The 20,111-nt window shown below is 47.1% G+C and overlaps 1 protein-coding gene across 13 annotated transcripts in view; it reads left to right on the top strand.

The window, feature by feature from the left end:
• Positions 1-885: 885 nt before the first annotated feature.
• Arhgap10 (Rho GTPase activating protein 10) overlaps positions 886-20,111 on the top strand; it is a 261,750-nt gene continuing 242,524 nt past the window's right edge. For 2 of the 13 annotated variants that reach the window (XM_039097986.2, XM_008772531.4), the window contains exon 1: positions 901-1,303. In XM_039097986.2, the coding sequence (XP_038953914.1) occupies positions 1,150-1,303 (154 nt within the window). In that variant the 5' untranslated portion in view covers positions 901-1,149. Of the gene's footprint in view, positions 1,304-16,610; positions 16,644-16,688; positions 18,447-20,111 lie in introns of those variants that run through there. The other 11 variants (XM_039097993.2, XR_005496688.2, XM_039097995.2 and 8 more) reach the window with 11 other exon arrangements.

Below are 20,111 nucleotides of genomic sequence, written 5' to 3' on the forward strand. Positions count from 1 at the left end.
GAAGTTTCCTGGTACTATTACTATCATAAAACCTTTACATGTATACATGTGTTGTGAGTTTGGGAAAGATGTGTGCCATGTGTGCACCTGGCACACGTTACTTAAAAGTCAGTTGGCTGAGAAAGCGTCTCCAGGGTAAGATTTGCTGTATACATTTGGGGGAGGTATTGAGTTCTGCTTTAGAACGCATGGAATAGAAAAGTTTTGTGGGCGCACTGACACGAATTCACACTTGTCCACGCAGCCTCCCATGGTGAAAAAAACCACAAAAAGTCTGGCATTTACTTTCGGTGGGCTATTTTTAGAAGATCGCCTCTCCTACCCGTGTAAATGTAATCTGCAGAACAGAACAGAAGCAGTGTCAACGCGGTTTAGCCACACGCACCCTGTCCTAAGCCATTCAGCATGAGCACGAAGAACAATGTTCTAGAAACTGCAGAGTCCACGCGGAGTTGGAGATGATAAGCGCTCCTGCGAGGGCGGCGGAGTGGACGAGGAGAGCGAGCGCTAGGCGTGCGAGCCCTTGCAGAGCGAGGCAACCTTCCTTGGGTACAGAGATAAATGAGTCAATCATTTCCGCCCGCTCCACATTCTTCTGACCGCGGGGACCGAGGCCTGCTATTACAAAGCCTCCTTCCCGTTCGGTCCGGCGTCCACTTCGGAGATCCTCCTGAGTCACCTGGACCTAGCGAGCCGAGATCAGGGAGACGCAGAAGCCCGGGGGTGGAGGGCACAGACTAGGTTCTCCACCGCCGCTGCCTCGGAAGGAAGAGGAGGGGCGACTGCGCGTGGGGAAGAGAAGGAAGAGGCGTCCGGGGAAGGGCAGGGAGGAGGAGAGCCGAAGGCGCCCGGGAGGGAGAGCAGGGACGTGGGGGCGGGGGCGGGGCGGGCGCGCCCGAGGCGGGGCGGGGCGGGGCGGGGCGGCGGCCTTTGCTGCTGCCGGGGGCTGCCGGGATTGGGGAGTCGCGCCGCGTACTCGCCTAGGTCGCTGGGCTCGGCGGGACATGACCGCGCTGTGCTCGCCTTGCGCTCAGCCCTGCTAGCAGCTCGTCGCTGCTCGCCGCCGCCGCCGCCGCCACCTCCTCTCTCCGTACCTGGCCACCGCCCCCGAGCCCAGCTCGGCCTGCGCCCGCGCGCACCGCTGTAGTCATGGGGCTGCAGCCCCTGGAGTTCAGCGATTGCTACCTCGACAGCCCGTGGTTCCGGGAGAGGATCCGCGCTCACGAAGCGGAGCTCGAGAGGACCAACAAGTTCATCAAAGAGCTCATCAAAGACGGCAAGAACCTTATCGCTGCCACCAAAAGTAAGCGGGGTCCGGCTCTGGTTCGAGCCGCGGAGTGGCGAGAAAGGCGGGAGGAGCGTCTTCCCTGCCGAGTAGGATGGCTCGATGCCCCTAAGTCGGGGCTGGAGGAATAGGCGATTCCATAGGGCATAAGCTCCAGGACATTTCTCTCCCAGGCGGTTCGGGCGCGTTCCCTTTCCCGACCTCGGCCCTCGGTGGCGCGGGAGCGAGAAGCCGTGCGTAGGAGCTGCCCCCGGGCTCCCGCCTGGCCCTGCGGAGCACGCCTCGGCGCCGGCCGCAGCGAATGGAGGTTCGGCTCCGAAGTCAGGTTTTACTGCACCCTAACGCCGCTCCCAGTCTCCCGCAAAACAGAGACACCAATCAGTTCGACAGTTTTGTCTCCTAACATTTCCAAGGAACTTTTTGGAAATGCTCTGAGACCCTGCCTGTAGATGAGTTCATCAAAAGTCCCTTAAGTTACTTACACCTCTTACGTATTCCTTTTCTGTCTTGCGCGACAGTCCCGACCTACGTTCCTCGTGAGCTAAACCAGTCTACCTGGCTTTGTGCTGTCTTCTGCACATTCCTCTGTCTTGTGCTGAGGCGGGTTCAAAGATTGGGGATTGAAAGGGTCAGTGGGTAGACTGCCCTCTGGTTCTGTCGGGCGAGTAGGAAATTCTACTTTTCATGCTTGATGCTGGCCGCCTCGGTCCCGTCTGTATTCAAACAAGCAAGCAAACACATTCTTAAGCTACCTCTGAAGACAACAGAATGAGAAGCGTCTCGGAGCTGTAATGAGTCTAGGAGTAGAAGCTGGTTGAAATTTGTGCAGAAACGGTTGTAGTGTTCTATACATGGGCGTTCTCCAGGGCCAGGTGCTGGTATCCAGGCCGCTGTAGAACCCTGAGTTCCTTCCTTGAGTAATTGTGAACACCCTTTTTCCCCTTAACAGACCTGACATTCAGGAGCCAAGCACAGGCTACCTAGCTTCTTGGGTTGGTGTTGTTAGGTTCCTGGGCTCAGTAATCACCATCCCTGGAGTTTATTCCATTCGTTTTTGGACAATAGCTCTGGAAAAACACCCCGTGTACATTCTCTCTCCACCACGTCCTTACTGAGCGTGCCTTCTCATCCACCCAATCAAGTGTCTGGCCCAGTTAACATTCACTTAATGAATGAGTTGAAATATTTTTTTAATGGAAAGAATTTAGTGGAACCATCCCTGTAATTTGGGAAGCAAGTCGCTCAACTTCTCTGGACCGTCTTCAAGGTTCTTTTGGTTCTGTGACCTCTTCGGTGTTTCAAAGTTGGGACTGGGAATTTCTTTGTGATGATGAGTGGGTTATTTGCTTGGTGGCTGTCCCGGCTTTTGGCTTTGAGAGTTTCTCTGTTTTAGGTGGGAAGCAGAAGGAAGGTCTGTAAATGCGGTGTGTGTGTGTGTGTGTGTGTGTGTGTGTGTGTGTGTGTGTGTGTGTGATCATAGATAGTGAGAGGTGTGGGGACATCCATGGGCTGTGAAGTGGATGTGTTAGGATTCATGACCAGTGTTAAGCGTCAGTAGATGAGGACATAGGTGTACTTTCTCATTAAAAAAAAAAGTGTGTGTTCTTGTGCCATTGTATATGTGGGGGGTAGAGGACTGCTCCGGAGTTGGACCCCCTTCCCACGTTTATGTGGGCTCTGGGGCTCAGATGTCAGGCATCTCCAGTCTGCTTAGTTGGTTAGTAGCTTCCTTTGAAGCTAGGGAGATGAGGAGAGGGGCAGATGGCAAAGTCAGGTTGGCCATGGGTAGGAAGCTATTTCTGTGACTGCATATTGGCTGCTCTGCTGGCAGGAATTGTGCATGCCTCATGTGCCTGAGGCAGCCAGTGTGTGCAGTGTGTGTGTGTGTGTGTGTGTGTGTGTGTGTGTGTGTGTGTTAGCTTTCTTCCTCAGAAGGTAGACCTAGAATCTGTGACTTAATCCTTGTGCTTATGGCTAACGATGAGAGACAAAATGGGTAATCTCATTTAAGGGAGCAGCTAGACAGTGCTATCTTTTCCACCTTTTCCATCCTTACCCTTAACTTCACTTTCTTTCCCTCAGGAGTAAAAGGTTTAGTGTACACCCTTTTGGCAAGTTGGAAAAGACCCTGGCCTTTTCCCACTCGGCCCATTAATGTTGGCTTAGGAGAGATTGAAAAGCTGGGCTTAAATCAGGAGACCTGGCATTGGCTCCTCACTTGGGGTCTGGCTTTGTTGGTTGGGTCACGATGTTCTTGCCATGTTTCCCCTGTGGACTCTCTTGGCAGCACCAGTCAAGTTCCCTTGAATTTGGAAACCTGCCGATGAGGTCACTTAACCAGTTGTCTTTCCGGAACTTTGGATTTTAGAGTCTAGAAAGCACGTTGTGTTAGGGAAAGGGTCTGCAGGAAGAACAAGGATCAAGCTGGTCAAGATCACCAGATTGTTTTTATTTCTTGGTGTTTTATAATTGGGTTTGCAGAATAAGGCCTTTCGTGCTTTTCTTTGGATTTGTGTTTAAGTGATGTCTCCTCTTCACTGGCCTGCAAGACACCTTGACTTGTCATTCGAATGTCTTGGATTGGAATGAAGACTGTCAGCACTTCAGAGCAAATACTGCTCTCCCAGGGTCAGGGTTGCATTCTTAGCATCTGTATTTGGTGCTCACAATAATCTGTAACCCAGCTCTGGGGGATATGGCACCTCTGACCTCCATGACACCTGGATTTGCATGCATTCACCCTGATACAGACACATACATAGAACATAAATAATAAAAATAGAACATAAAATGAGAAACCCAAGAGAGTAAAAAGATGGTGTGACAGTAATATCCCTCCCAACCTTCTCAGGAACAAGCTTGTGGTAGGGTAGAGCAGAGAGAGATCCCTGGGAGTTTCAGAGCTCAGTGGTGCCGTCTAACAAGGAAGAGAACCTTGTCAGATTGGAAACAGCCGAGAAGAAACCGGAACACTTGCGGTGCTGGGGAAGAATGAGGTGGCCAGTTTGGCTGGAAGGGAGATTTCATGTGAGAGCAGACCGACAGGAATAGGGAGGTCGGTTTCAGATTGTAGAGGAAGGCAAGGAAGGAATGGGGACGTTCCCTTGGCATTTCATGGGAGCCTGACATAAGTGGAGAGAGATGTTAGAGTAGAGGCAGAGTATTGGATGGTTTGTAGGGTGTGTTTGGACATAGCTGGGGGATGGGTGGTTGTGTTGGGTTGGGAGGGGCTCTGGAGAGGAAGGTCAGTGACTTAAGTGAGAGAGTGGAGATCATCCACTCACTTCAATGGATTCTTTGTTCAGATGGCGTTTAGTTCTTGCTTTTGTCATCCCTCCGCTCTCTGTAGAATAACCAGTGTCCTCTTTCAGTGAAGTTTAGATGACAGTGAGCTTTCCAGGAGAAAAAGTATAAGGTGCCCTATGATTCATAAAGTTTTCGTACCCATAAATACTACACTTCGGTGTGTTTAACCTGGAATGTATAACCTGTAGGGAAACAGTTGCCTCTGTTGCAAGCAGTCACTCCTCGGTATATGAGGTGCTATGCAGTAGACTCAGTGTGTCTGATTTGGCGTGAACCGCCTGCTCCTGACATGTACAAGGAAAGGACCGAAGGGTCCCTGCTCATTCTGAGCCAGGTCCAGAATGGCTCTGCCCAGACTAGGTCTTGATATATCTAGGCCTTTGTCATTTAGTGGCCAGTGCTGTTTCAGCTGGGTAAATAAAAAGCCCCCTCCTTTCTGTGTGCTGGCTCAGAGGTGCTCTTTTGGGGAAATTTCTTTTTCTTTTTCTTTTTTTTTAAAGATTTATTTATTCATTTATTATATATAAGTACACTGTAGCTGTCTTCAGACACACCAGAAGAGGGCATTGGATCCCATTACAGATGGTTGTGAGCCACTATGTGGTTGCTGGGATTTGAACTCTGAACCTCTGGAAGAGCAGTCGGGTGCTCTTAACCACTTAGCCATCTCTCCAGCCCTTGGGGACATTTCTGAAGCTGCTCTTACACATTATACGGAGAGGAATTTCAGTTCTCTGTAAACTCGAGTGTTTTCCCTTTTTGTAAGAGTGGGGCAGTGCAGGTTGACTGCTGTGGTGTGGAAGGTTCTGGAACACCCATGAAGTGCTTGTGCAGACGATCTCGTGATCCAAGAGACACTTTCCCCTTCCACTGATTCTGGTTTTGTTCAGGTGACTGAGGGACAGGTACTAAATAATTCCGATTGCTGTGACTTGCTTCTAACTCAGTCCTAGCTGTGCTGGAAAGACCCAGGCAAGAGGGTGGGGGCAGGGTTGTTGGAAACCATGAACAAGCTAAGAAGCATAAGTCACTATTTCGCTAAATCCACTTTCTGGGTCTGGCAAATTGTTTTAACATTGAGAATCCCAAGGGCTGGGGAAAGTAGCCTAGCTGGTGGAGTGCTTGCTTAGCATGCGTGAGGTTTTAATCCTCAACCCCGGTGAACCAGGTTTGGTGGCCATAAGCTGTAACCCCAGCACTCAAAAGATATAGGTAGGTGGATCAAAAGTCGTTGGCCATTCTCTGTTATGTAGCAGGTTTTAGGCCAATCTGAGATACATGAAAAGAACGAAGATTACAATCTCAGTGAAGCCAACCAGAAGGAAGCCTGCTGGAGACTTTGGAGGAAAGGTCACCTTTTGCCAGGGGGACCACAGAAAAGATCGTCACCTTGGGTTGTGGTATCTGGCACTGCTCCCTGCCCTTTCTGACCATGGATGGAACCAGTCTGAGAGTAATGAACTAATTACATCTGTGTTCATGGTGCTGTGTGAGCCATGAATTTTTAGGCCCGAGGTCACATCTGAATATTTGTTAAGTCGCATTTGGACAGTTCGGGTTGCTGTTCCCTTGTTCGTGTTGTTGGAGTTGGTGTTGTAGTTTTGTGCTGACACAGCTCCCAAGTGGAAATAAGGGCCTCATGGAAAATACAATGTTTGAAAAGCTCATAAAATTACAAGTTTAACTTTTTCCTGAATAGAAAAAAACCATGCGCCTGGTTTTTGTCCTTAAAAATTCACCATGGACACCTCCCCCCCCCCCCCCCCCCCGCAGTCAGGGTCTCACCTGGAACAAGCCTTAAGCCTGGACTTGGGGTTTATTCTAGCAGCCTGGTCCACTGCAGGAATGTAGGCTGCTGGGAAAATAATTAGGATCAGGTTAGAGCTGGGAGGAGGGCAGACTGGCTTGAAAAGCGTTTCTCACCGCTGGTGGTCCTTGTTCTGATTAGAATCCCCTAGCACAGGGCATTGCTCCTTCAGAAGGGCCGCTGTCCAGTGAGCTGCAGTCGTCCATGAGTCTTTGTGAACAGTCAGTGGCCTGTCCCATCTCCTGGGGCCCCTTTACCTTTGCTTGTGACACACTCAAGATATGTAACCTGCTGGTCTCTCCCTATGACCCTTTCCTAGTGATTGCCAGGATCACAAGGTATGGTCCAGCACAGCTGGCTCTTTACCGCCTTCTTTCTAAGTTCTTTAGGCTTCTGGAAGATGAGGAGGACGCTTTATGTTTCTGTGATTACTCTTTAAAAGCTGACCAGCCATGTGTGGTGGTGCACTCAGGAGGCAGGGGTAGGTGACTGAGTTTGAAGCCAGCTTGGTCTTCATAGACAGTTTCAGGCCAGTCAGGGTATGAGACCCTGTCTCAAACCAAAACAAAAGTAACCAGGTGGATGAAAGAATGTAAGAATGAGCAGTGTCCGCTGTCTGTCCGTCCACATGAAGCCATCTAGTAACAGTGGGATCTGGGTCCATCTCCGTGGCTTTTCTGTGTCCACTCGCAGTTTAAACATGTTCCTTTAAGGTTTCTATTTGGAGTGAGTTGACATAGGCAGAGCATTTAGATTAAACTCCAAGGTAAGAATTATGTCACCTATAAGGCCCCTTTCTTGGGATAAAGAGGCTGTTGTGGCTTACAGACCAGTCCTCTAACCTTCTGGTACTCACTCCCTAAACAGATTTCCCCAAACTGCCTTCACACAGAGTGGGGGCAGGAATGGCCAGACTCTGGGAAGATCACAGCCTGACGATGCTGGGGTTTTAGAAATAAATGTAAAGCACATCGATACTTCCTGGATATCTGACTTCCCAGTGATGTGAGTGGCAGGTCCACACTGTCACAAAGAGCTCTGGTGGACCATGCACAGCTGAGGTGCAGACAGGGATGGCATCCAGTTGCTCAAGGGTGAAAGGGCGACACCAGTGTCCAGAACTTTTAGACACTTAACGTGGCTGGGGCGTGCTTGGGGGATGTTAAATCATTGTCTCTCATGCTGGGAAACCACGGCTTCTTCATGGCAGTGCTCACAGTGAGAGAAGAAGCTGGAGACCTCTGGGAGAGGAGCTGTGTCCTGGGAGCCATGGGGCGATCCTGTCACGCACCAGGTGTGCTGACTTGAGTTACTGTAAATCTAGTCCTGAGTGAGTGGTGGGCACATGTGACATAGTATAGATGTGCAAACCTCACACTGACTACACTTGAGGTAACAGTGTCTTTTGTCATGTCTGAAATCACTTGTTAGAAATTTAAACATGAAGACTTTGTCTCCTGGCATTCAGTGTCCTCTAACTTTGCTTTTGATATTCTAAAAGCTTTTTTGTTTTTGCTTTTTTTTTTTTTTTAAATTAAGGAAACTTGCCAAGTTGGCTTTATTTTCAGTTTTGGGGAGGAGTGTTGAACTTCCTAGATTTTTCTGAGTAGAAGTCTTGAATGTCTTACTAGATTTTTTTTTTTTAAATTGAAGCCTCAGAGGACAGATTTATTTATTTATTTGTTTTTTTCCTTTTCTTTTTTTTTGGAGCTGGGGACCGAACCCAGGGCCTTGCGCTTGCTAGGCAAGAGCTCTACCACTGAGCTAAATCCCCAACCCCAGATTTATTTATTTAAATGTGCATTTAAGTTATTCCTCGGGCCTGAGGTGGCTCCGTGTTTTAAGAGTGCGTCTTCCGAGTTTGCACAGGACAGGTTCGATTACCAGCACCTACATGGTGTGGCTCATAACCACCTGAACTCCAGTTCCAAGGGACCCAACACCCTCTTCTGACCTGTGTGCACACCAGACGTTTACATGGCACATATATGAAGACAAAACACTCGTCCATATTAAAAAAAAACTAAAAAATTAGACATTTCTTATTTAAAATGTGTATGATAATAGCTAACTTGTTTCAGAGCCTGCCCCACATGTGGCCCATACATATACAGCCACCCAATTAGACAAGATGGATGAAGCAAAGACGTGCAGGCCGACAGGAACTGGATGTAGATCTCTCCTGAGAGACACAGCCAGAATTCAGCAAATACAGAGGCGAATGCCAGCAGCAAACCACTGAACGGAGAACGGTACCCCCGTTGAAGGAATCAGAGAAAGAACTGGAAGAGCTTGAAGGGGCTCGAGACCCCATATGTACAACAATGCCAAGCAACCAGAGCTTCCAGGGACTAAGCCACTACCCAAAGACTATATACATGGACTGACCCTGGGCTCCAACTGCATAGGTAGCAATGAATATCCTAGTAAGAGCACCAGTGGAAGGGGAAGCTCTTGGTCCTGCCAAGGCTGGATCCCTAGTGAACGGGATTGTTGAGGGGAGGGCAGTAATGGGGGGAGGATGGGGAGGGGAATGTTGGCCTGGAAACCGAGAAAGGGAATAACATTTGAAATATAAATAAGAAATACCCAATTTAATAAAGATGGAAAAAATTAAAAAAAATAGCTAACTTGTGTTAAATGTTGACTATCTGCTTTACTTGATGCTAAAGTCATATTATATATTAAGAGTTATCCCGGGCTGGAGAGATGGCTCAGCGGTTAAGAGCACTGACTGTTCTTCCAAAGGTCCTGAGTTCAATTCCCAGCAACCACATGGTGACTCACAACCATCTATAATGAGATCTGGGGTCATCTTCTGGCCTACAGGCCAGAAGACAGAAAGCTGTATGATGTATACATAATAAATAAATAAATATTTTAAAAATATATATATAAAAAAGAGTTATCCCGCGGTTTTTGCTGTCATGCTTTTAGATTAGGAAACAGTTTAGAGAGGGTTAATTGCCTGTCCAGTGACAGTTTGGTGGAGTTGGAATTCAACCCTGGTTTGTCTGATTCCCCACCCAGCCAATAACAATGCAAACCATCCAAGAATAAGGTGTGGTCTTCTGTGGGGAATGTTACGGTGGGAAGTGTACAGTTGATAATCTATAGAATGTCCTGATTAGTTCAGGGCATTGACAATGATTTAAAATTTGAATTGTGTCCATTGTTATACATAAATCTGACAATTTTAAGTATAGATATCTAGAAATTATTTTGGTTTAATTGCAAGGCATAAATCTCCATTCAATTTTTTCTCCTGTCTTTATCTGTACTTTTCTCCTCTTTTTTCCCGTTTTCTTCTTCCTCCTCCTCTTTCTCTTCCTCCTCCTCTGCTTCTCCCTCTTTTCTTCTCCCTTCTTCCCCTGCCTACTTTCTGAGGCAGGAGTCACACCCTGATCAATGGCTTCTGACCCAGCTAAGTTGGCTTCTCTGGTCCAACTAGAATTTCTTCTCTGTGTTTCCTGAGGAAGATGTTAATCCTGTGCCATGTACTATTTCATCTCTGAGTGTGACTTCTCCACACTCATTGATTTACTCGCCCACAGGCACCCCAGGCCTGGGTGCTGAGGCAACGCTGTCTTGGAGCGAGTGGTAGTGAGGAGGTGTGTGGGTGGAGGAACTAGATTAGCCGGAGCCTTGTCACTTTGCCTCTGCGTGCAGGATGTGTAATGGTTTCTAGACAGTTGAATGCTTTTCACTCTGACTGTACAATTGGCACCATCACGTAGATGGATGATGTTGGGAAAGTTAACTTAAGCCCTCAGCACCGAAAGTTTCTTTATTACTCAAAACTCTCATTGGTTGTTGGTCGATTATTTATTTATTTATTACTATCTTTTTTTTTTTTTTTTTGAGCTGAGGACCGAACCCAGGGCCTTGCCCTTGCTAGGCAAGCACTCTACCACTGAGCTAAACCCCCAACCTTATTTATTTATTTATTTATTTATTTATTTATTTATTTATTTATTTATTTAAAGACAGTCTTACTTGTGTATCCTTGGCTGGCTTGGAACTCAATGTGTAGACCAGGCTGGCCTCAACTTGTTAGGCAGTCCACCTGCCTTTGCACACACACCCCCCCCCCCCGAGTTTTTTCTGGTTACTGTTGCTCTGTCTTAAGGAGGTAGTCTCACTGTATTTCAGCCCACATTGATTTCAGGTCTTGGGTTCAGTTGGTTCTCCCCACCTTAGCCTCCTAACTACCTTGGCTACAGGTAGGGTGTCTGAACCCGTGGGGTGGCAGCACTTAGTAGTCACATCAGATATTAAGAAAGAAATTCAGAGAACTGCTTATAGTCATTATTAAAAGAACTCTAGCTCTCCACGTGAGAGGGTACAAGCCTTTAATCCCAGCACTTGGGTGGCAGAGGCAGGCAGATCACTTCAATTAAAAGACTAGCCTGGTTTGCACAGTGAGTTCTAGACCAGCCAGAGCTGCATAGTGAAAACCTGTGTCAACAGTAAAAATCTCTGCCCAAAATTCCTTTGGTTGTCTCATTTGGTTGCCTAAATTGCCGTAGCAATAAAGATATAGTCCTGGGGTCCATATGGGCTTGTTTTTTCTTTCAGCAATGAAGTCCAGAGCTGCCTCTTGATTAAATAGGAAAACCTGAAATAATGTGTGGAAATCACAACCTCTCTTTGTAGGTAAAGGTCACATACTGAACGCCTGATATAGCTCAAGTGCCTTCTGGTTCCTGATCAGATTCTGTGGCCGCCGCCCACAGCCTATCTAGCCACCACTTATAATCTCATTCTATCAAAAGAGAAGAAAAACACAGCTCTAATGATTCAGGGATCAAGCCAACCATGCCGGGAGTGCTGGGAGTGGGGCGCCGTCCACATGCTCATGGGCTGATTCCGGAATCTGACATGTGGTACTTTTGTCATGTGCAGAAGGGTTTGCTATGTTTTGTGAAATTTGGGTCAAAGGTGGCAGAGAAGTCACAAGCCACAGTGATAAAGTCAGCTTTGCTTACTGTGCAGCCTCAGGCCGGCTGGCTGTTTTTCCTCCTCTGTAATATATGGATGGTAATTACGCTGAATGATTAATCCTTGCAATATTTTAGTGTTTTGGTTTTGTTTTGTTTTTTAACTTTCAGGAAAAAGAGGTAAAAAGTAAAATGAATGTAAAAAAGCTTAAAAACCTGTGTATACACGTTACAATTTTGTGTCTGTAGGGGCGAGGTGTCACTCGGCAATACTGAGGCCTTGCTGATGCAGCCTCCTTGCTAGAGGGGACTGTACACACAAGTTAGAGTTCCAATAATGGTTATGTAAATTAATTAAAAGGCAGCTTCCTTTCTGTTGCAGTATAGAATGCTCCACCATAGGTAACAGGACTAACTGGTTTCAGGGCATGAAAGAAGGCAGCAGAGATGTTCACACTGAGCTTTCTTTCTTTCTTCCCCCCCCCTTTTTTTTTTTACATTCAGCTCTCCAAGGTTGGCTTCCCCAGGGAATGCACACTGAGCTTTCTTTCTTTTTTTTTTTTTTTTTAAATTGTTATTTTATGAGTACACTGTCACTGTCATCAGACAACACCAGAAGAGGGCACTGGATACCATTACAGATGGTTGTGAGCCACCATGTGGTTGCTGGGAATTGAACTCAGGACCTCTGGAAGAGCAGTCGGTGCTCTTAACCACTGAGCCGTCTCTCCAGCCCCTCACACTGAGCTTTCTTTTTTTTTTTTTTTTGGTTCTTTTTTTCGGAGCTGGGGACCGAACCCAGGGCCTTGCGCTTCCTAGGTAAGCGCTCTACCACTGAGCTAAGTCCCCAGCTCCTACACTGAGCTTTCTAATCAGAATTTGGATCCCGGAATATTTGGAGTGCTGCCAAGTTGCCAGGTGGAAAATTCTATACCATGAAATATTGTTTCTGGCACAAAAATTGTTAAGAATACCGGGTCTAATTGCCACACACACCCATGCATATGTTTCATACAGAACTAATGAGTTCGGTGTTCTCAGCTGGGCTCTAAGTCAGCCTCAGCATCCTGAAACTTCTGGTCCTCAATGCGTAATAACAGATAGCAAAGCAGGGTTAGGGGTTTCTGCTGAGTGGGGAAGAGGAATATTGTTTCTGGCACAAAATTGTTAAGAATACCGGGTCTAATTGCCACACACACCTATGCATATGTTTCATACAGAACTAATGAGTTCGGTGTTCTCAGCTGGGCTCTAAGTCAGCCTCAGCATCCCGAAACTTCTGGTCCTCAATGCGTAATAACAGATAGCAAAGCAGGGTTAGGGGTTTCTGCTGAGTGGGGAAGAGGAATTCTCCAAGAGAAGGCTGAGTAGCCGAGAGGCCAGCAGCATCCAGCCTGTGTGGTTGGGAGCAGCTGGGCTGCAGACAGGTCAGGGCGTCTGGGAAGGAAGGCATGTAGACTGATAAGGGAAGGAGCAGGGCATTGGTGCCACGGCCATTTGCTTCTGTGAGACCAAGCACTGAATTTGGCTAGAGGTCTGCCCCCTGGAGCAAGCAGGCCTAGTGCATGAGGACAGTCCCAGCTCAGAGGCTGGTGACTGGGTGTGGGGGTCAAGGCGAGGTAAGGTCTCAGTTCCTGGCTATGGGAGGTGAGTGAAGGAGAGGAACAGACTTGACAGAAAGGATGATTTAGCTTTTCCTGATGAGTCTGGGGGCGGGCTCTGTTGGCTTGTTTTGTGCTTGTGTGGTTTGGGAAGAGAGAACAGAGATGCAGCAGGAGAAGGGCTTTATCTGGCTTACGGTTCCAGAGGGATCCAGTCCATCATGGTCAGGAGGATGTGGCAGCAACCAACAAGGCATGAGTGGTAAGAGCAGGAGGCTGGCTGGTCAGCTTACCTCAGCAAGGTTCTTTTAAAGGTACCAGGACCTTCTCAAATGGGCTCAGTAGTTTGGGATCAAGTATTTGAACATATGACTCTGTGGGGGGACATTTTACACTCAAACTACAGTGTTGAAGAAGGGTGAGAAATGGGTCACAATTAGAGAAATGGAGGACATGAGTAAATGGATGTGAATGAATGAGTGATTGAACGAACGAACAAATGAAGGGACAGATGAATTTGGCGAGTGTCAAAGAGGCCAGGAACACTGTCCTGCTGTGTCACTCTTCGCCACACTTCCTTAAAGCAGGGTCTTCACTGAACCTTAAGCTAGGCCGACAGCCAGCAAGTGCTAATAACTTTTGTGTCTCTTTCCCCGGTAGTCCTGGGAATAGAGCAAGTGCGACCATACCTGGTTTTTTACAAGGGTACTGGGGGATTCAAACTCAGGTCCTCATGCTAGCGTAGCAAGCGCTCTACTCACTCACTGAACAATGTACTAGGTCATCTCTCCACCCAACAAAGGCAGCTCTTTTAACGAGGAAAGGTTTATTCTGACTGATGGCTTTAGTCCATGGTCACCAGACTTGTTACTTTGGACCTGTGGTGACAGAGCATCATGGTAGGAGTGTGAGGTGGAGAGCCTTACTTTCTCCTGAAATTGTATGATAGTCTTTGAGGATGCCGTCTTTAGTCTTCACTGAGTGTGCGGCCTAGTATCCGAAGTCAGGATGGGAGAGAGAGAATGGGGAGAGCCAAATAGCTATTGTGTGAACTCTGGGCTCCTTTAAAATTGACAGAGTCTAAAAGACTCGAGTGACTATGTAAATTAACCTGTTGATGAGTAGTCACACATGAAGAAACCGAATGTATCCTGTAACCACTGTTAACAGGGTTTGTTTGCTATAACATGATTGAGTGTTTTTTTGGCAATGTCTGCTGCTTGAGTGGCAGGGTCTGATTTATGTTGACTGTTGTAAATCAAAAAAAAAAGAAAGAAAGAAAGAAAAAAGGATTTTAAAAAGTGCTTTTGTGTCTAGAAAACAGAGGTGAATTTGTAAAATAATTTTCGTGGCTTTGACATTAAAGTTCAGAATCTTAAGACTGGGCACCTTTTTGAGTGGGAGTGCCTGAATGGAATGCACGAGGATGGGATAGCAAGGCGGCACCACCACGGAAGCCAGTGCAGGCATCGGTGAGCATGTGGCCTTTGGAAGGTGCAGGAGAGCCAGCAACAGCAAAGGGCAGTGGTTGACCCTGCCAGCTTGTAGCTGAAGTTTAGTAAATACACACACACTCTACAGGTTTATATGAGGGAGAAACCTAGAATGACCTGTACTCTACAGGTGCTAAAGAAGATCTTCATTTGGAAGACTCCATTCACAATCCACAGCACTTCGTAAAAATAGGATGGGTTGGCACATATCAGTAATCCCAGTGTGTGTGTGTGTGTGTGTGTGTGTGTGTGTGTGTGTGTGTGTGTAGTTCAAGACCACCCTTGTCTGAACTGTCTGCTTCAGATCTGTCTCAGTCAGTCAATAAATAAATGAAATTGTATGTATTCAGCGATAGTCAGCTCTGTGGACACATGCTGTGTGTGAATGAAGCCCACAGTGTTAGTGTAATAGCACTTTAAATGAACTTTAGCTAACAATGAGTAGATTACTTCTGCTCAGAGACACTAAATTGCAGTTCCTTTGGGAGTCTTAGGTTTGTAGTTGTGAGGCACTGTTGTGTGGTGAACTACAACAGTTACTAGTGGTAGTGAGGGTTGTTAGCTGATGGGAGGTATCTGTCTGCATCTCCAGGCACATACTGTGTCTCAGGGACTGTGCATTTCTCACGGCAATCATGTGAAAGGGTTTTCGTTGTTATTCTTGCGACAGGGTCTCACAGTGTAGACCTGGCTGGCCCTGCAACTCCCTATAGACCAAATTGTCCTCAAACTCTGAGATTCCCCTGTCTCTGCCTCTTACTGTGTCTTCCTCCTGAGTGCTGGGAGTAAAGATGTGTAGCACATACCTAGCACCATAGTTATTACTCTTAAACAAATACCAGTCTGCATGAGTTTGAAGAGGAATGCCGATGACCTCCAGGACACAGGCTTCTGCAGCATCAGAAGCTCTAACCCTGGTTAGAGCTCTCATTTATCCAGGGGAGCATATCTTATCTCCATTGGTAAGAGCGCTTTACATACCTGCTTTGAGGTATTATTTTGTGTAAAGCCCTGGGTTACAATGTCTGTAGTAGTGACTTTAGAGAATCAGAAGTGTTTCTTAACAAGAAATTTCCCTTAAGCTGCTGTGTTGGTTTGAATAAGAATGATACCTCTGGGCTTAGGTATTTGAATTCCTTGTCACTAGAGAGTAGAGCTGTTTGAAAGACTTAGAAGGATCGGGAGCGTGGCCTTGTTGTAGTAGGAAATTTAGTGTGGCCTTGTGGGAGGAACTGTGTCACTGGGGTGGGCTTTAGATTTCAAAGTTCCAAGGCAAGCCTAGTGTCTGTGCTGCCTGCAGCTCAGGTGGAAGCTCTCTGCTCCAGGGCCATGCTGGGCTGTGCACCAGGCTTTCACCGCGATGAGGACGGACTGGCCTTCTGAGATGGTGAGCCAGCCCCCAGCCAAATGCTGTCTTTTGCCAGTGTTGTCTTGTTCCTGGTGACTCCTCACAGCAATCGGGTGGTGACTAAGACAGTTGCTGAGAGTCACAGGGAAGACAGTCATTCTCAGATGACCTGAATTAGTGTCCACAGCATTAACGTCCACCGCAAAGGAAGGGGCTGCTGTTTGCCTTTAAACAGAATAAGGTTTCAAAAGTAACGTTACTCTAATGATCTAGAGTCACACAGGGGCCACCAGTTTATGCCCCCGCAGGCTAAGGCCTGTGTTTGTCTTCTCAAGAAGAACTTCAGGAGGTTTGTTTTGCCTGGTGTTCCCCTCCCCCCTGACCCATGCAGTGTGGCTCAGCTGGTAGAGCGTTTGCCCAGGCTGTGGGAAGCACTGAACAATGGTGGGTGACACCGTGCTTTCTAGAACTGCCAGCAGCTGTGGTTACCTGAAGGAGGGATGACCAAGATTGTTCAAGGGAGGAGGGGCTTCCGAGGAGTTATGAGATAGTTAATAAGGGTTGCTAGGGAAAGGGCCTTGTAAGCCTCTCAACCAGTAGCATTTATAGTCATTTAACAGTTGCTGGGGGGAGGGGCTCCTGAGGGTTCCAGTCCTCCGTTAGGGCCCTTTAGACAGTTCACAGTTGTTGAAGGAGTTTGTTTCATTGGGTGCTGCTGCGAGGCCCTCCATTTAAACTCTTAGGTCACCACAGTTGGGTGGAATCTTTGCTTTGCTCCAGGATGTCATGGGCTATGGAGTAAAGAGTAGCTACTGCCTGAAGTGACTTTTGGAAGAAGCTTTGTACCAGCTGTGCTCCTCCAGGTCTTCTCAAATTCCTGAAACCAGTCAGAACCATAAGGCCAGGGAGGCCGTGGCGTGCTGGTGGTGGAGTGTGTCTGTCTTTGGGGAGGGTGGAGTTTGGTCAGAAGTGCTTTGCGCGTCCACGGAGTTGATGAATTTTGGGACTGTGAAGACAGACTGAAGTGATGCTGGTCATAGTTGGGATGCAGGAGATGTCCCTCTGAGCTCCCCTTTCTGTTATGTATAGGGCTGCTCACCAGGGACTGGGTTCTAGTGCCATTTCTAATGGCTTCTCACATTTAACTTGCTGAAGGGCGTCTGCATTTTTAATTCTGTCATCAGATAGAGGTAGTTGAATTTTCTTTGTTATGTGTGAGGAAAGGTCACGGTGTGTTAGTGTTTGTATCAGATAAAGAAAGACAGGAAAAGATAAAATAATTTTCCTACCCAGTGAAGTTGTATATGCTTTTGTTAAATTTATAGTAGAACAGAGTTTCTTGAGAAACACAATTGTTTCAGAAAGACAGTTTAAAAATTTCCAATGATAATACAAGTAAATTTGTTATTTAGATAAAACAGAAGCTGTAACGTTAGACAGTCTTGTTATTTTTAAAACAAAGATGACATTTTGTTTTCTCATGGTCTGTGATTTTTGTGCTTAAATATTTTACTTGCCAGGTTTATTTTATTAAAACTTTGCCTTGCATAGCCAGTTCTGAGATATACAGTCTGAGGTTCGTTGTTTATGGCATCTTGTGCTGTTTAATCTCTTCCAGAAAATACAAGGCATTCCATTCCGCCTCCCTGCTTATAAGTGGGAAGGGACTCTGTTGTAGGACTAGACTATCTATACCATGTTATCCAGAAGTAGTCAGGCTCCTGTTGAAGATGCCGACCTTACTGGCTTCTTTCTCTCAGCAGGCTCTTCTCCCATGTCCATATCTAGGTGATGCTCTTCTCTGTAGAAAATGGATCATGGCCAGTGGTTGATACCTGTGGTTGACCATGCACTGGCAGCAAGTCTCTAGGACAGCTTGGTTGATTGATAAAGCCTCGCTTGGCCCACTTGTTGGGCGAGCAGTTCTTCAGCACTGATGGCTGCATGTGGCAGGGAAGCCAGTCCACCACAGACCCTAACTGATTGGTCGTTTTTGTTCTTATATTAGTAGTCAGTGTTAGCTTGTTGTTGGCTGGTTGCTGGGGTTGAGTATTCTAAGATCAGTTGCCTTTTGCCTCATGCTTGCAAGATGGTTTTCACATCACACCTGGTTTTTGGGAAGGGTGAAAAAGAAGGAAGAAGGAAGGTTGGTCTGTATCAGAAGCATTCTTAAGACTTTTGTGTAAGTGTAGATCTAGTAGGCTACAGTTTTTACATGGTTTCCTTCCACTGATAAGTAGGTGTAAGCAGATGATCACTTGTGGTTCAGCTCTTGGGTGGCAAGGAGTAAAAGAGTATACTGGCTTCTGATCTTTCAGTAAGTAACTGTAGAGGGAAACATCTCGTGTCTGTCCAGCCACTAGCTATTCAGCGGGCCACTGGACTGTTGACTAGAGCCAGGCCCTTCACTGGGTTTAGGGGACCAGAGGGATGCAGAGACATTTTTCTAACTAGAAAGTCCAGTCTAATATGACTAGAAGGCAGAACAAAAGCGGCCGTGAAACTGAGTGCTGATTCTTTAGTAGAAGCGTTCTCGGTGTTAGCTTTCTGTCCCTGTAACCAAATAGTTTCGGTGTTAGAGTCGAGGGAAGGTTTACCTTAGCCAGTTCCTGAGGCTTCAGTGCAGAGTCGGCTCCACTGACCTCTGCGGTGAGGAGTTCATGAAGGTAAGAGCACTTGCCTACATGGGGGCAACTGGGGACAGTGAGAGGAGGAGAGCCTAGGAGTCCACCAAGTCCTCTGTCCCTTTAGGGTTCTACCTCTGTCCAACAGTGCCAGGCTGAGACCGAGCTTTTGGTGGAGGTGATCTTGTGGGGCATTTACTATCCAAACTATAGCGCCTACACTCCTGAGATAATGAAAGCTACTCACCCTAAGGAGAGGAGCCATGGCAGGGTTGGTGGTCTAGTTGCAGTGAGAACGGAAGGGGGAGGAGGGAGAGAGAGCGAGGGAGAGAGGAGAGAGGGAGAGAGGGGGAGAGAGAGGAAGAGAGAGTGGGAGGGAAGGAGAGAGGGAGGGAAAGAGAGAGAGGACTATGGATGGGGGAAGTGAGTGTTGTCAAAGGGGAATTAGCATGGCATAGTGACTTCATTAGGTTTGTTGAAAATCTAATGTTCTCAGCTTGAAGCTTGAAAGTCAGTGGGAACCAGGTGCTGTCTAGTTTTGGCCTAGCTGGTGTTCCCGGTTTTTGATATTCTGTTTCAGTCGTCTGGATTTGTTCTCATCTGCTGCGGGATTTGCAGCTTCTCTCCAGGCACAATTTCTGCTTCCTTGAACCCCGCACTCAGGGTCTGCATCCTGGGTTTCTTCTCAGTCTTGTCAGACGTGGTTTCTGCTGCGTAGATCCTCATTCTTCTGTCATGTTCCTCGAGAGTTACACTGGTCCGGCAACACAGCAGTGTTTGGACAGTAGAGGTAGTCAAGGCTGGCTCTTGCTGGCCCTTGGCTAGCCTTGTCTGTTTCCTGCTTCTGGATATGGATCCTGCTCCTCTTTAGTAAGCCTGTGATAGTGGACACTTTCGTGTGAAAATGCTACCTCAGCAGTGCTCAGAACATGACCATTTGGATTGACAGATACATGCCTAATGGTTGTGCCGCAGTTTGCTGTGTGCGTGTGTCTTTCAGTCTGCAAATGCTGTTTTTATTAAACTTTTCCCCTTCATTCTATAAAGACTTGAGTGCAGATACACATGTGTCTAAAGACTTGTGACAAATCACATATCTCACAGTCCATTCATTTAAAGCGATGCCTTTTTATCAGCTCCTGTTATTTTTGTGTCTGTTACTGTTTCCCGAACAGTGCCAGCCTTGCAGAGGTGGGTACGGACAGCAGTGTTCAGTATGGGGTAGGTAGCTATTGGCAGGATGAACTGGTATCTGGAGCCGACGGGAGGGCTCAGTGAGTAAGCGTGCTGCTTCAGCCTGGTGGCCTGAATCCATGTAAAGCTGGGAGATCAGAACCGATTCCTAAGACTTGTCCTCTGACTTCTGTGACATGTGTGTCCCTGCCACCAGCCATACTAGTTTGGAAAGTTTGAGAGCTGGTTTCAGTTTATTCAGATGAAAACTGAGGCTGCAAGGTAAGGGGTAGGGCAAATGGGTACATCAGTGTAGCTCATTGCATCCATGAAAATACACCGCGCACTGTATCAGTAAGATGTTTCTAGTAATCACTAAGAGGAAGTGAAGTTCATCTTAGCATGTTCACACTGCTACCCTTTAAGCATGCAAGCAGTATAAAAGTTGTTAGAGACTTTGTATCCTCCTTTATCAGGTAGGATATGAGACTCCACCGTGTATCTCATGCTTAAAATGTATCTCCGTTTAGAAGA

The sequence above is a fragment of the Rattus norvegicus genome, chromosome 19 (assembly GCF_036323735.1).
Source record: "Rattus norvegicus strain BN/NHsdMcwi chromosome 19, GRCr8, whole genome shotgun sequence".
Classification (NCBI taxonomy): domain Eukaryota; kingdom Metazoa; phylum Chordata; class Mammalia; order Rodentia; family Muridae; genus Rattus; species Rattus norvegicus.